At 40.4% G+C, this 16228-nt stretch overlaps 1 protein-coding gene across 2 annotated transcripts in view; it reads right to left on the reverse strand.

Moving 5' to 3' along the window:
• Window positions 1-16228, reverse strand: part of WASF2 (WAS protein family member 2) — a 58188-nt gene that overhangs the window by 10305 nt on the left and 31655 nt on the right. For both annotated transcript variants that reach the window (XM_011357700.2, XM_011357701.2), the window contains exons 2-5: window positions 8993-9165; window positions 3183-3317; window positions 2508-2661; window positions 282-399 (exon numbers count right to left, since the gene is read on the reverse strand). In XM_011357700.2, the coding sequence (XP_011356002.1) occupies window positions 282-399; window positions 2508-2661; window positions 3183-3317; window positions 8993-9122 (537 nt within the window). In that variant the 5' untranslated portion in view covers window positions 9123-9165. The remainder of the gene's footprint in view (window positions 1-281; window positions 400-2507; window positions 2662-3182; window positions 3318-8992; window positions 9166-16228) is intronic.

The following is a 16228-nucleotide window of genomic DNA, read 5'->3' on the forward strand; positions in this document are numbered from 1 at the left end:
TGCAAGAGAAAGAAATGGTGAATAGAAAAGTCAATTTCTAAAACTCAGCCTGAATATACTCAATTGTTAATAGCGCTGGGGGGAACACACACATTTTTGGTGTGATTTCTACTTTCATCTTGGTTGTGCTTGGACTGGACACATTTTTTTTAAGAGTTTCACCTGGCATCCAAGCAAGCAGCCACTCGGAATGATTACTTCACATAAGACTGGCTTCCTTTTTATCCCCCCTCCACAATCGTGCTTACTGATGTGTAGAACAGAGGCCCCTTTCCCCTCACCCTATGCTTTCTCTTCTCTTTCATGATATCCTTGGTGTCCTGCAGCATCTGCTCCTTCCAAAGATCAAAGAAGTATGAAGGGTCTGTGTAGAATTTGAGTGCCTCTTTCCCATCGTCCCTGGGATAGAAATGAAGACAAGTGGCTGTCAGTACATACATGAGCTCCTAACCAAATCCAATATTCCAAATACCTACCATTTAGCAGTTTTTACACTCAGGAATCAAGAAGTCATTCAAATTGATTGCATATTTCCTGTCCCATACCAGTATTCCAATGCCCCTTAAATGCCACCTCTTTTATTTAGCTGGCTTTTTAAGAACTTTAGCTTTACTTTCAATTCCTGGTAGAGAAATGTGCATGGTCAGGGCAAAGAATGGGCTATAGCATCAGGGATCCTGATTATTTCTAATGGTCTACATGGCCACAGACATCTCCCTGAGGATATCCTGATATTCTGGCATATCAGAGGGGGTTTCTGCCACTGGTTCCCTTTCTCTGCATCAATTCTCCTGGACTCTCTAGGAAGCATTAGTGCTTCCCACCTACCTGAAACCTGTGCACACCTGTATATATGTATACATAAATACACATGAATGTATATATTATGCAGCTGTTAATCCTCTATAAAAACAAATAACCACAGCACTCCACTTTTCTTGCTTCCTTCTAGAATAGCTTAGCATCTGCCCACTTCCGCAACCACAAGGGGGCCCCACTGAGAAGATAGCCAGATGTTTTATGACCCATGATTTAATTACCATCTCTTAGTGGCTGTGACGGGGTACAGAGTGAGTTACTGAGTGTCGATGTAAGAGTTATCTGCCAGACTCAATGATCCTGGTTGGAATCCTGCACTTTGGTATAAGTCTCTCTCACTTTCCAGAAAGTATGTGTTTAGGGGGTGTACATCTATTTTAACACCGTTCTAAACTAAAAAGAATTGGAAAGGCAACTCTATTTCCTGGTTACTAATCCTATCACAACACACAGAAAGCATTTCTAAATCAAACACTAATGATTTTTATATTAAATCTTGTTTTAAGTTAGCTGTACCTCCACTCATTTCTGTTAGGCCAAATTCAGAACACTGAGAGGAGAATGTTAAAAAGGAAAATACCATTATCTAAAGAAGAAACTTGTCTTAATATGTTTACCCTATCCTACTGCACAAACCCTATACCATATTCTGTTCAATATTATCAGGCGTGTACTCCCTTCTGCCCCACAACTCTTCTGCCTAAATCCAACTAAATGATAGAGGCTGCAGTCAAATCTCTGTCCTGCTATGCTAGCTAGCCCCTTTGAAAGCCAAGGGACAAACATAATTTCACACAGTAATAACATAGGATAGATGCCATGTACTTTCTCGATATCTGTGTGAGAAGCTTCCAGGCTCTCTGGATCAGGCTGGTGTCCCTGAATTTCACATACACACAAATTCTACTTTGCAGTATACCCATGTCTCACAGAACATATCTGCCTCTAGCTATCTGTAATTACTTTTTACCTGTTCCAAAGATATTTGTGATGCAAGCAAGATAAATATTCACTTTCTGGCCCTGCTCAGTGGTTATTTGCAGGATGATAACACTACTAGCCCACTACAGGGGAAGGGCTTGAAGTTGTCTATAAGGCTACCTTCTTTTTCAAGTCCATCTATAGCAGTGTAGGTCCTGTTTCAGAGGGGAATGTTGAAAGGATGTTTAAAACAAAGTGAACGATACACATTTGGAAAAATGCCAGTTACTCCTTAAGCTTTAGAAAGACCCCCAGGGCCCAGAGCAGCCAGTCCACAAGGCTGGCCCCACTAACACGCCCAAACATCTGGTAATCTCGTGGTTTCCAAGTAAGTGGGAGCCTTGCTAGAATGTTGCCCCTGGGATGCATGCTATAGGACTGCCTTGTAACAAAGTCCTTTTGGTTCTACAATAACTAAATTCCTTGGATGGAATCCAAGATGGACCTGGCTTATACCAAATTAAACTCTGTAGCATGCAATGCTATAGCAAACTTTCAATATATATTACATTTACTATGAATTTCAGAAAGCAAACAATAACAGGTGACAACTGTTTATGTGGTAAATGTTAGCTTCTGCTGCCACAAGCAACTCTAGGGTAGGTAGTAAGCTTTCAGATACAATTCTCTAACATAAACAATATCTTTAAATAAAGACAATCTAATATTGTTAACCACAGGCCAAAAAAAGGATCTGGCCAGATTACCTGTATGGGGTAAGATTGTTGAGAGGTGGAGGAGTATCACAAGTGTTGTATGTTTCTAAGACAGGTACCGGGAGAGAGTTTCTGTCAAAAAGCTTCTGGTCTTGAATGGTAGAGCTTCTGAAGGCCTTTCGGGTGTTGATTCCTTGTAGTGACACTGAGAGAAGATGGAAGGCATTAGAAAATGGACGACAGGCTATTTGAGCAAACACTGAGTCACACCAGTCGGAGAGGCCTCAGCTGCTACATTTCTTGGCTGCGGCTGTCTGCAGCCAGGTTTTTTTCCTTCTCCCCCTCTGGGGAAGCCCCACAAGGCTGTCAGCAGCCCAGCCATTTCACGACTGAACAAAATGAGGCAACACAAAGGTTTACTATGTGGCCAGATCTACCAGGCCTCTCCTTAGGAGGAATGAATCTTCCAAGTACTTTTATGGTAGCAAAATAAGACTGGGGGAAGGGGACTTTGAGAAACAGGGAATTGGGGGAATGGGAGAGAGGGAGTGTGTGGGAGTGTGGCAGAGCTAAAAAGGTTTCTCTACACCACCCAGGCTTGTGTCATTTCAAAGCAGAACTCCATAGGTCTGTGATTTCTCCCCTCACTTTTTTTTATAACTCAGAAAAAAAACTCTTAAGAAACTGCTCAGCAGAGCCTGCAAATGCTGAGCTCAGCTCCCTTACCCTCTTCTTCCTTGGGATCCAGCTGAGTGACTTTAACTTGTAGGCGGTCGACCCTCTCAGCAAGGGAGCTTACCCGAGAGGCAAAGGTATTTGCCTGAATAAAGAGCTCTCCAAAAATGTCCTCTGCATATTTACCTGAAAGAGCAAAGAAACCAAGTCACTAGTGCATAAAAGTGACATAAATGGTCAGAAAAACTGGCTGCTAAAGATCATACTCCCCACCTCCCAAACAACCCCCTCCCAAGATGGTTTGGGTTATATGTAGGTGCTTGCTTTTGGAAATAGAGACATACCCTCCAAGCTTGGGCGTTCCGCATATGTTCTATAACAGTCTTCTTGGCGAACTCTAAACAATCACAAAACTCAAAGGAGGCTGAATAAAATCAAAAAGGTGTAATACAAAAAAATGAATCCTGGAAGGGTAGACAATATGTCTACACATTTGCCTATAGCCCTCAGCTCCTTGCTACTCTATAAAAGCACCTTGTAAAATGGTTCTGGAAAACAGATTGGGAGTTAGAAGGACCTTCTAGGTGTCTACAATTAACGTAAAAAATAAGAAATTACATCCTCAATGGAGCCTCAAAAGTACATTGAACCACCATGATGAGTTGTAGTATCTTCGAGGAGCCTTGAACTTATCAGCAACTCACAGCAGAGACTTATAACTTCTTCTAAGGGGTGAAAAGGTTATTTTATGTTTTATAACTTACAACTTTGAAAGTCTTTGCTCTAGGTTATAATCCTTCAAATCTACATCTCAGGGAACAAATAAAAAGCTGAAACTTTCAAGCTCTCCCTGAAAAACAGCATACCAGTGGTTCCTTTCCACAATGTCTTGTTTTTTAGAAAAAGAAAAGAGTTTCATAGACTTCAATACTTTCAACCCTGGAATGCAAGGAGAATTTGCAGCCAAAGAAACATAACAGCAATTTGATGCTACCTCCATATTGTCATTCCAAGCCACAAAGCACATTCTTGCTACGAATGAAAAGTGGTGCATACAAGCAAATATACCATATGAGTTTCTTATTTGCGAGGTGAAGGCTGGCGTAAGTGACTGTGCTCAACTAAAAGATGATTTCTATGCGAACTATTTAAAGTAGGCTCTGATTTTTAACTTTAAACTTCATTTATGCTTAGTCTACACTTGAGGGGGAAAAATTAGTGTAAAAGGCCAGAACTGCACCTTCAGGTTGAACTGTGGCTCACCTTCCTAGCGTAACCTGGAGAGTAAGGACAAGACCAATCAACTGCATATTTTGAATTGCTGGTAAATTTAGTCAATAAGGAGTTTCTAATCAAGGAAAGGAGCAAGTCTTTGCATACTGAATGGTTTTGGGATCTAAACAGCTATGGAAAGCTCCTGGGCTCAAAGGACTGAAATTGGCTAACGAGCTGCATTTCTATCCTGCAGGTTGACAATCCTATCTGATCCCTGCCCATAATATGGCTAAATTCCTATTAAAAAACATAATGTATCATGCTCATCCAGGTAATGGAAAATTACAAGTAGAAGGCTAAAGCTGAGAAACATGCGATATTATGTGTGGAAAATAAACCAGGCTCAAAAACCATCCAGCAGGAGGAAAAGAAAACCCCAACTTAACTTACCTTCAGGTCACCAAGAGAGTACCCACGATTTCCCGCTCCTCAGTGAAGGGAGCAGTGATAATGGGAGTGGAGGCTTAAGTGTGGCACAATGGTTTTCAAGATAAAATCTTACAAAGAACCCCAACACATAAAAATGGTAACACTGAGAATGGTATCTGAAGGAGTGAGGTAGTGTGAAAGCTTCCCCACTGTCATATCACGCCAGGCCCTATGCATACTTAAAACTACAAGATGATACAGAGAAGAAGCAGTGGACTTCAAATCAGAGAATATGGATTTAAGTCTCACTTCTTCCTATTTATACCTGTGTACTCTTCAGCCATCTCTTAGCCTTAGTTTCTCCATCTGTAAAACAGGGATAACTATATCTACCTAAGTTGTCACAGGATTAAATGAGCTAAAAATGTAAGCTGTTACAATGAGCTTCTTCCTTATACTGCTCAACCACAACAGATGATTTAAGAGTGTGAATATCTAAATATCTTAAATTGTATGCTTAGAGGAAATTTTAAATATAAGTCCAGTCAGTAATTTGATAGTCTCTATTCTTCAAGCACTAAAAATTACTCCAACCTCTAAAAACAGAAGTGTGATACTTATACAGGAGAACACCAAAATGCCTTGTTCAGAGTTAAATTTCACTCATTCAAGGCAGACTCACCATCACATCAGGACATTCATAAACAGATATCACATTTTGCAAAAGATTCCAGAAACAATCTTTTTTTTTTTTTTTTTCCCTTAGCAGTAGAACTCTTCAAACAAAATTTTATGTGGAATTGGAACAGGTAAAACTGATTTTTTAAAAATGTGAAGCTACTCTTGTTGAAGTCTGAGTGGGAGTCTTAGAGTACCCCCACCTCCAATGGCATGGCCCCATCGCACTCAGTTAGAAAACCCAAGATCACAGCATGATTTCTTAATGACCCAAGTGGGGGTTCCACCCTCCTGGGTGGTCAAAAGTGCTGGCTGGCTGGTTGTACCTTTATTTCCTAAGATATGGCAACCTAAGATGTAAAATACCAATCTCACTGCACTAAGGGAAAATAAGAATTCTGGATATGCTATGATGGAGCAATCCACGGCTGTGGAATTTTTAGTTTTGTGCTTTATCCATTCCATAATCAGACTTTCTCTACTAGACTGAGCATTTCTGGCTACAGTACAATACATGAGGCCAAGGTCATGCGCTTGAAGCACATGTGAACCCATTCCTGTGCTTCTCTCTGCTAAATGAAATCCTAGTATCTTTCAAGGACTGGTTCAAATGTAACCTCTTCTATGAAGCCTTCCTTAACCCTCCTTATCCCCACCTGTGCTCCCACTTCCCATAGAAAGTATTCCTTCCTTCCCTGCATTCACTGTGTACCAACAGCATGAAATGGTGGAGAGAATATAGGCATGAATCATTCAATAAACATTCACTAAGCTTCTACTGGGTGTCAGGTACTATACAAGACAGATAGTTCAAGGACAAACAACACATGATTTCTACCTTCAAATTACTTTTTAATATGAGATATAATTTTCAATATAATGTGGTTGGTAAGAATACAGGCACGTAGTAGGCACTCAGAGGAGCGCACTGATTCCACCTGGAGGAGGCAATCCCTGAGCTAGGCCTTAAAGATCAGCTACCAGGATGGCAAGGGGTCTCCCCAGGCAGGAGGAAGAGCCAGGGCACTACATGGAGGCATGAGAGTATGGTCTGTCTCAGAGGAACTACAAGTAGTTGATAATTCACTCTTTTTCCCTTCCTCCAACCCGCTCCCCCCCGCCCCCCACTACCCTCTTTCCTTTTTTTATTTTAAAGGATTCTTTTAAAATGATTATAAAATGGGAGAAGATGGATTACAGAAAAGAAAGCTGGAAAGGAAGGCAGGTCGTGAAGGCCAAGCCCAGGAACTCAGATAATTTCATAGTGAGGAACAGGGGAGATACATAGTTTATATTTGTATTCTTAGTTTAAAAACACGTTTTATATTACAAACGTTAACACAGACTTAACTTTTAAAAATTCAAACAACTCAGAATTATAAAAGATTTTTAAAATGTGAGATTTGCATTTTGGGCAGACCACTTTGGCAGGGGTATAGATTTAAGATTTATAAGATTTTTACATTCATAGAATTAAGGGGATTGATCAGAAAAAGGGAAGTCAAAGGGAGGCTAGGGCAACAGTTAAGATGAGAGTCAACAAAGGTCTGAACGATGGCAGAGGCCGCAGAGACCTAGAATAGGGACTGAGATGAGATAGCCTCAGGAAGTCTGACTTGCCTCACGCTGGTGGTGGTGTCTCTCTAGGCAGGTTACCTTGTTTTTCTGAGCCTTCATTTCTTCACCTGAAAAATGAGAATACTACCACCTACTCTCATAAGATTACTGAGAGGATTACAAGGTCCTATTAAAATCTGGCATAAACTAGGAAACCAACAAACATGAGTTCGCTTCTCACCCTCTCCTCATTGTCCCTTTAAGAATGATTTATTCCTGTCTCCTCTGGTAGATTATGAACTCCTGGAAGGCAGAGACCATTTCTTATTATCACTGTATCCCCATAGCATCTGGCACATAAAACATGTTCAAAACATGTTTATAGGATGAATAAAGGGTCAGTTAGCCCCACAATGTAAGGAAATCTTGTTTCTGTAGGCAGAAGCTGACCTCGGCCTTCATCTCAGCTTCTTTAAGATAGGAGTGGTCTGATCACAGTGAAAGAGTGAGCAATGGCATCCATCAACACTCCCCTGGAAAAACACCTGAGAGAGAGCATAACTCCTGCTGAGTGAGAAAAAGAAGCATCATTAGCTAGATGTCCTTTGTCCTATGGAGAAGGAACCAGTCTATGATTGACTTCTACCCATTTGGCCTTCTTAGGGTGACAGAAGCAGAAATGATGCTTTTAAGAAGCAGTGAGGCTCTCTGCAGCCTTCATGTGGTTACTTGTCAGCCGCACTGCTGTTGCACTGCTGTCAATGTTCCTTTGTGTAAGACAGGCACTGGCAGGGTTTCATTTCTTCGTGACGCCCATCCAGGTTTCCCTAAGCCCTGGATTAACTGAGATGGTCTCTAAGCTAGGTGAAGGCTTAGGAATCTCAGAACCCATACATCATCTGGTCACAGAGCTCTGTTTCCTCAGGCCCCTATTTTAAAGGCAGTGTCTATTACTGTCTGGGGGAATGCAGGCTTTCTTGATATTCCACTGCCTTCACTAAGGGCAGTGATGCGGTAGAAGGGGTGTCTGAAATAATTCACACTAAGATGCCTTTGCTAAGGAAGATCACTAAAATGGCATTTTGACGGAGGTTCTTATGGGAGCTGGAGTGGCACTAGACAAATGCACAGCCTATCCAAGCATCTGCCCTTCCCATACCTCGGCTTCAAGCAAGCAAAGTCAGCTTGATTCAGAATGAAATCCAAACCACATGCATGTACCTCACCCAAAGCAGTCTCATTTATACTTGCCAATTAAAAAAAAAAATCCAGTTGAGCTGGCTTTCTCTCAGCTCCAAATCAGACTGGACTTACCCCCCATCTTCATCCCAGAGAAGAATGGCTCCAGCTACAATTTGTGTCACCGTGTGCTCACGCAGCTCACAAAACTCCCAATACCCCAGAGACTGCAGAAGTAATTTGTACCCTGAACTTGGACCTGGGGGCTTGCAGCACAATTAAATGTGTACCAGGGCAGATAAGTCAGCCGGAATCTCTGAGTGCATGTTTGCTTTACTTCTCTTTGGAAATAAAAGGAGGGGTGTCGGGTAGATAAAGACTATTGGCACATTTGAGGCTTCAACAAAGTCAGGCTACATCGAACAGCTCGTGCAATTACAGGCACATTCCCCAAACCAAGATACTGCTCTGTGAACCTCCCACTTTACACACAGAGAATTCTGCTCTGTCATTCCATCTGCAGTTTCTGCTGCAGCCCTTCCTGCCACCCTTCCCACAGATTTCTTTTGAAGCAGGTGGAGGGAGAGGTGGGGGAACCTAGAGAATGGTGGTAGATGAAGAAAGGGCTGAAGGGAAGGATCTGTACTAAAAAGGAGCCTCTCTTTGGAGGGGGGTGGGATGCATTTTCACATTACCTAGGGAAGGCAGATGGGGGAAAAATAGGAACACAGGAGGAGAAGGAAACTAAATAAAGAGCACCAACGACCCCTGAGGGCAAAGCACAGGCTCTCTGCGGCACTCACTCAGGCTGCCCAGCTGTCGGATGACATTTGCCAGGGTGATGTTGGTCATGCATTCCAGCTCGCTTCTAACGCTAGGCAACGTCTGACGGCACAGGTGCCTTGGCTCGATGTTCCTCGTTACTAACGGCATGGTGGACCTGCTTCAGGCAATGTTCTGAATGATGAAAAACAACCTAAAAAAGAAATAACAGGAAAGTATTACTCAACCACAAATTCCAGGCACACTAGGGCTCTGTGAGCCTTTTTTTTCCTTTTGACTTGCTCTGATCTAAAACAGCTTTAAAAAATCTTCTCTCCCCCAATCTTTTTTTCTTTTTAAAGACTTCTCCTCTACCACCACCATGCCCCTCTCCCCCTTTTTTGAAAGGTTTGCTAATAGAAGGCATGCTGAATCAGTTGGGAAACTCTGAACCGTTGACTGCTAGCTGAGGTACACAGGCAGCATAAAAACCTAAAAATCTCAAAATGACAACTATGCTCCAACCAATAAGAGTCTCCAGAGGCAAGGAGGCATGGTCAGAAAACAGCCCATTCAGCAGATCCTAGATAGTGCAGATCCTAGATGGTGCAGATCCTATCCTTGGTACAGATTCTGTGTATAACCAGGACAGATCAGATTCTAGACAGTCAATTACAAGAATCAAAAAAGAGCTGTCATCTGTTAATCTCCACAAAGAAATTAAGTTGCCAATAGTGATTCCATTGATCTACATCAGGACATAACTTATCCAGTTCTTCCCTGATGGAGGGCTGTTAATGCACAACTAAATACTAGTTGCCAGTATCTATTAACACTACTAAAGTTTAGTAAATTGACAGAATGAAAGAATATCAAGGAAAATTTTACATGTTCAATATGTCAAACATGATGCAGAGCAAACTGAGCTTGCTATAAGATTCCCTAGTCCTTTCTCTTCTACCCAACAGCTCCCTTTCTCCCATCTGGTTCAACACACCTGGGCCAAAAGGCTCTTGAGACAGCAGGAAGTGTCTGGAGCAGATCAGGAAACCTTCCAGTTACTGTTTCTTATCCGGTCGGCTGAGCCTCTTTCCCTAGGAAATCCCCCAGCACTTCAGGTTCATGCTGAGCTATTGTTTTAGAGTTAGATTACCAAATTCCTAGCTTTACAAGGATAGGAGCAGATTTTAGTCTCAACAAAATGGATATGACGACTGCCAAGGCACATTGGGTTGTGGTCCTATATCCCCATCTTATGAAACTAAAGATATCCAAAACCAATCTAAGGATTTTCATGCTAAGGAAAATGGCAAATTCACTTCAAATAAAAAGGTGAAACTTAAAGGAAACATACCCGAGTCCCCAATATTGCAAACTCCTCTTAAACAACAAAAGAAGCAAAACAGGTTTACTTACATCAAATCTTAAATCATCAGTTCATCACCAAAAAAAAAAAGTTGATTGTAAATACAAAATGCTTAAATCAAGCTAAATATCATAGATCTTAAAAGTGAACCAACATATTGTCCAACCAAAAGTTTAAAAAAAAAAAAAAAGCCCTTCGGGCTCAAAGGGGGAGTACAACCCTTTGGAACAGACTGCTCCTTGTTATGGACATTCTGATCTGCTAAGAGTAAAAATAAAACAGGAAGCCAGCAGCTTGGGGAACAAGATTTCCTGTCACCAACAGCAACAGCCCAAGAACCAAGAGAATCAGCTGTTTGCTCATAACTTTGAACCTCCCTTTAATAGTCACTGTGTGGCAGCTGTGCCTATCTTTGGGGTGCAGAGGTGTTTCCTGAATATTTGTCTACTGTCAAAGGAAATAATTTTCATTCCATTCCTCTAAGTTCCCCTTTGACTCAACAGGTTTTCTAACCCAAACTCTGGACTTTCCCTTCCAGTATAACTCTTCTCTTACTTAAGGTGAAGGGTACCAGATACTAAGATGCAATCTTTAGGAACTCATGCTGAAGAGAGTTTAGAACAGGAAAGGAGCCAGGGGGTTACAAAGAAAAGAACTTCACAGGGCTCTGTACACCATCATCTGGACACCCGTATTTCAAGCTTTCTGGAAGAACCAGAAATTCAAACGTGCGGTCAGAGTGGTTCCCTGCATTAGCAATACTTTCAGTCTTGTTCCAGCTTCTCAGAGAGCTAATGGAGCTGCATCTCATTGAAATTCTGTGTTGAATGTGGCTACTGACAAGTTATTCCAGAAGTTCTCCCTGGACACCTAATGAAAACAGGATTCCAGATGGCTAGGTAAATGTCAGACTGGGGATGTAGTGGTGGGGGGGTGGGCAACTTCTAACACCTTGATACTTTGGCATTTATACCTTCCCAAGTGGGGTTTACCAAATTTTCAATAGAAAGATGCCTTCCTCTTGCCAAAAAGGTACCTCCTATAACCAGCTAAAGAGTACTCAAGAAATGACAACATCAATAATCATCAAGACAATTAGAAATGCATATCTGCTACTTAAAAAAATGGTCATTTAATATGTTTCAGAGCCAACAAAGAGAGACATGAGTCTCTGTTATATGGAATTACCCATATCACTGCTCATTTTTGTTTTGGATAATCAAGGTTACATTTTGCATAAGAAATATGGAATTGTGCATTATCTGAACCACAATAATAACTTCACCAAGAAAAAAAAATCCTATGTTCTGGTGAAGATAAACTTAGAAATGGGCCAAGACTTCTAAGTTCTTGACACTCTCAGCTCAGCTTCAAGTTGTGGAGTCGAGACATTGGGTTAGTACACTGACTCTAGCTGTGTGATATTGGGCAATTTTCCTAGAGAAATTAAATAATATAACATATATAAAATGTCCACTACAGGGCTAAAAAAAAAAAAAGGTAGTTATTTGTAGTTTCACAGATCCTAGTCAAATCTTTCAGCAAAAACAATTTTATTTATTGACAAATATTTTAAAACGCTTTTAACCCTGCTCTTATTATGCAGTAGAATGCAATAGTCACATGTATTTAAAGATGAAACCTCAGACTTCAATGAAATTTGGTGGGGTTTTTTTCCTGCAGGTTGCTCCCAGTCATGCTTCTGGACCCACTAAAGAACATACATTGCTCCCTCCTGCACTCTTCCACACTGGGTTCCTCATCTGAATCACAGAACAAACAAAATGATTACAGTGACTATATTCTCATTTCTAAAGACTGTAGATAACTAGCACCATTCCAGAAGCTTTGGAGAAAAGTTAATACATTACAGTAGATGTCTAATGACATCAGGGTTTAATTCACTCATGGAAATCCAGTTGAGAAAGACTCCTTTATCATCAGTAGTCATTTAGTGGAAAATTTGTGGAGCACTGGGTGTTGACTTACCACTGAATTAAGGAAGTGACAGGGTCAAATTTGCATTTTAGACAAATCATTCTAACAGATGCAAAGAAGTTATATTTGGGCAAAAGAAGGCTGGAGGTAAGATCAGTGGGAAAACTCTTCACAGGCTAAAAAGGAGACAATGGAAATGGAGAGGGCCATCACAGCTAGCAAATATGAACTGAGAAACCACAGACAGGTTAACAGGGGTGAGTCCTGATATCTATAAAACTCCTGATAGTCTGTATAGTTATACTCACAAAGTTATAAAATGTATGTTTCTTTATTTAAAACATCATGGAAAGAGCTAAATGCTAGTGCCAGTCACCGAAATGAAGAGAAAGTGAAGAAAGTAGTGGTTCTTAGCTGAGAAAAGTTTTGAATATACATAAGAGTGGAATGCCTTGTTTTTACAGAATCAAAGGAAGGGTTTTTTTTTTTGTTTGTTTTTGTTTGTTTGTTTCAGTTATCCTTTACTTTGATTAAGGAAAGTATATGCTATACTGATATTTGCTAATTTGGAGATCTGAAAAGGTCTTACCTTGGGGGATGTTACATACGAAAAGAATTAAGTTAGAATCATTGAAAAGATAAAAGTTACGGGGAAGTAGATTTCAATTTAGTTAGTTCCTTTTAATTAGAGCTGTCCTATATTAGAATAGGTTCTCCTTAGAATTTATGGGTTCCCCAGTACCATCCGCTGGATGACCAGCTATCAGACATGTTGGGGTGGGGCTGAGGGGCATTCCTAGACTGTTAAAAAAAGATGATGTTGGGAGGTCAGATTGGATGACCTAAATCAAAGATAATATAATTCTCGCTCTGGGCTTCAGTTTCCTCATATGCAAAATAAAGGGATTAAGCTAGATGATATTTAAGCAGCTCTAAAATTCCTAGATTTGCTTTTACCTAAACTGCCATAACCTCCTCACCTGTGCAACATGTTTCCACTTGCTTTGTGAACACATGGCCATAAGCAGGTATAGAGACTAGATAGGGGTGAATCATGGTCATGAATCAAGCCCTTCTGTAGGTGTAGATTCATTAAGTTACCAGAACATGCAGGATCCAGAATGGTCCAAAGGACATTCCACACACAGCCCTGAGGTTAAGTTATTTACACCCTGGGAGGCTTCCAGACTGATCTGGGAGTTGGCTACCCAAAAAATTAGCTTTGGACCACTTCCAGACATCCAGCCAGACTCAGCAGCAACCACCATCTTTACCCTTGGCTATTTTCAGCCTAAGGGACTTGAGAATGAGTCCGAGGACAAATAAAAGACTGCAGGTATCCCTTCCTAGCCATGGCCCAGCTGTATACTGACTACTCTAGACTATCAGTACCATAATGGGATTCATGCTTTGAACTGACAACTGGATGAGGTGTTGTTTAAAGTCCCTTCAAACAGTATGATTCTGGAAGTCTCTATATTTTAAGTTACCATGGACTACTTATATACCACATTTGGTCAATGTAAAGTCAAAAGAAGACTCTGACATCCACTCTACACTTTGAACTCTCACAACTCTGATCCCAACAGCCTGGGGCAGGAGTAGGGTGAGGTGAGAGGTAGGGATTGGGAGGGTAAAAGGTAATAAAGGAAGGCTACATATGAGAGGAGGATGCACTCATTTGTATTCCACTATGAATTCCTGTTATTATCAGGACAGAAGACAGATGACTGCTCATTCTGGCAATGATGTTTACTATTAGCTGTTTATTATAAACAAACAACACTTCATTTAGAGTCAAGGTCACTGATAACACCTGCAGATTTCTACGGTCACATCCAAAGGCAAGTATATCTGAGCTATAGCAATAACCATAACAACAGAAATGCTTCTCAAGGCAGTTCCTCTTTGAAACATACCCCCAAAATGCTGATCAGCAGTAGCAGGGGATGAGAACACGTGGGGATGTTGTATGTGTGGCAATTAGGACTTCTGCTTTCACTTCAGCATTTCCCACTATTCTATAGTTAACAGCATTTTGGATGGGGCATATGAGAAGAGCTTTACTTTGTAAAAGTTTCCTCTTTCAAGAGATAAATTTCTTTATGTTAAAGAATACGCATTCCAAGGGGGTTTAACAATTTCAATTGAAAAGTCAAATAATCATTTGACTTCAAAATGACAGACAACACACAAGCTTACTGTAATCTAAATTTGTCTACTAAAACGTTTAAAGTAGTATGAATTTACTTGCAGATAGCCATCCTCACTACCAAGCAACAACCACAGGAGGAATGCCTCATTATAGACTGAAGCACCCACCTACTTCCTGTTGAAATACAGGGTGGGGCTGAACCTACAAATATAACCAGACTCTCTCCAAACACAAGGTATTACTGACAAATCAGTTTAAGTCACCAGAGTAATGTCCAAAAGAGCTAGTAAGACAGAAATGGAACTCTTAAGGTGGACAGAGAAAGTATCTGACTGGAACTTATGATGTAAAACCAGGAGAAATTTCCAATTTCATAAAGGAATGATACGAGCTATGGACCCACAGTCAATAAGTATAAGACTCCTTCTTGTCTGATTTGGTTTTGGGAAAGTAGCCCAGGAAAAATGACTTCAACACGCCAATATCTTATTCCTTGAGCACACTGTATATCTATCAAGGACCATCCACACCTGGTAATCTGCAACTTTCTATTATCTTTCAGGGGCAATACCACTTTTTGTTCTTACCTTTATTACTCCTCAGGCTCTAATCACAGCTTTGCTCTTAAATCTAAAATCGGGGGATCACTTTTCCCTTCAAAACTGGTTTCTTCTAGTATCAACTATTCCATTGAAAATTGTCTCTTAAATGGCCAAAATTAGACTTTCTTTTTGGTAGGATCCATCTGGTTTTCCAAAAGAAAATACATTTTAACTGTGAGTCTGAAACCTGGATTCTAGTCCTTAGTCTAATAATGACTGGCAACTGGGGGAAAAATTTCAATTCATTCTTTTAGTTCAGCTGTGAGCTGCACTAAAAAAATGCTTAAGAGATGCTATATGAAACTGAGATTTTATCTGAAAAGTATTCTGAACTCCAAAGAAAAGATTTATTCAAAAATATTTCTTATATCTCTATCTTGGCCCAAGTTCTCTGTTATGGATCCACTTAAATTACAGAGGGTCTACAATGTTATCATTGATGACTTTCAGTCACAGACACAAAGTTCATTTTAATTTCCCAGCTTAATGCCAATTTCCAGCAATAACCAATTCATCAAAATGGAACGGTTTGAAATATTCCAAACTATCCACCTTAATGGCCTTACTTTTACCCTGATTGAACAAATATAAATTATGAATGATTTTACTCAGAAATGGAGAAATCTTACCCCTAACATTTGTGAGGTACCAGATTTTTTTTTCAGCTATAATTATCAGTTGAGCATTATATTCACAGAGAAGTTTAACATGAAAAACAACTAAGCTGCTCTGAAAAACAAATACCAACACACAAAAGTATCAAACCTTAACAAATCAGTTCACAAGATTACTAGAACTATGTCAATAACTCATTATACTGTAGTAATAATGAATCCCAATAAGGTAGCCTTCATTTTTAAGAGCTTCCTTTCTTATTTATAGCCAATGAAAGAGAAGAATGATCTCTAGTTGGTGGTGCTCAAAAATATGAGATAAGAGGATAGGTACAAAATTCATTCCTCTCCAAGTATCTGGGCTTGAGTATCTGGGAGGAAGCCAAACCTGGGTATGTGCTACATATGGGAAACACACAGTTGGTTTTTATGGAAGAGTGTCTAACCCCACTTTACTACCTTACTCAGAGATGGAAAGGATGGGGCTAGGCTGTAACCTTTCTTTCTTGGTTCCTGCAAGGAGCAGTGAGTACTGCACTAGGTTAAGCTTCCTGTAGACAAGGCACCCACCAGTGAATTAGAAACAGAGGCAGGTTTGCAAA

Source organism: Pteropus vampyrus, unplaced genomic scaffold, assembly GCF_000151845.1.
Source record: "Pteropus vampyrus isolate Shadow unplaced genomic scaffold, Pvam_2.0 Scaffold36, whole genome shotgun sequence".
NCBI lineage: Eukaryota > Metazoa > Chordata > Mammalia > Chiroptera > Pteropodidae > Pteropus > Pteropus vampyrus.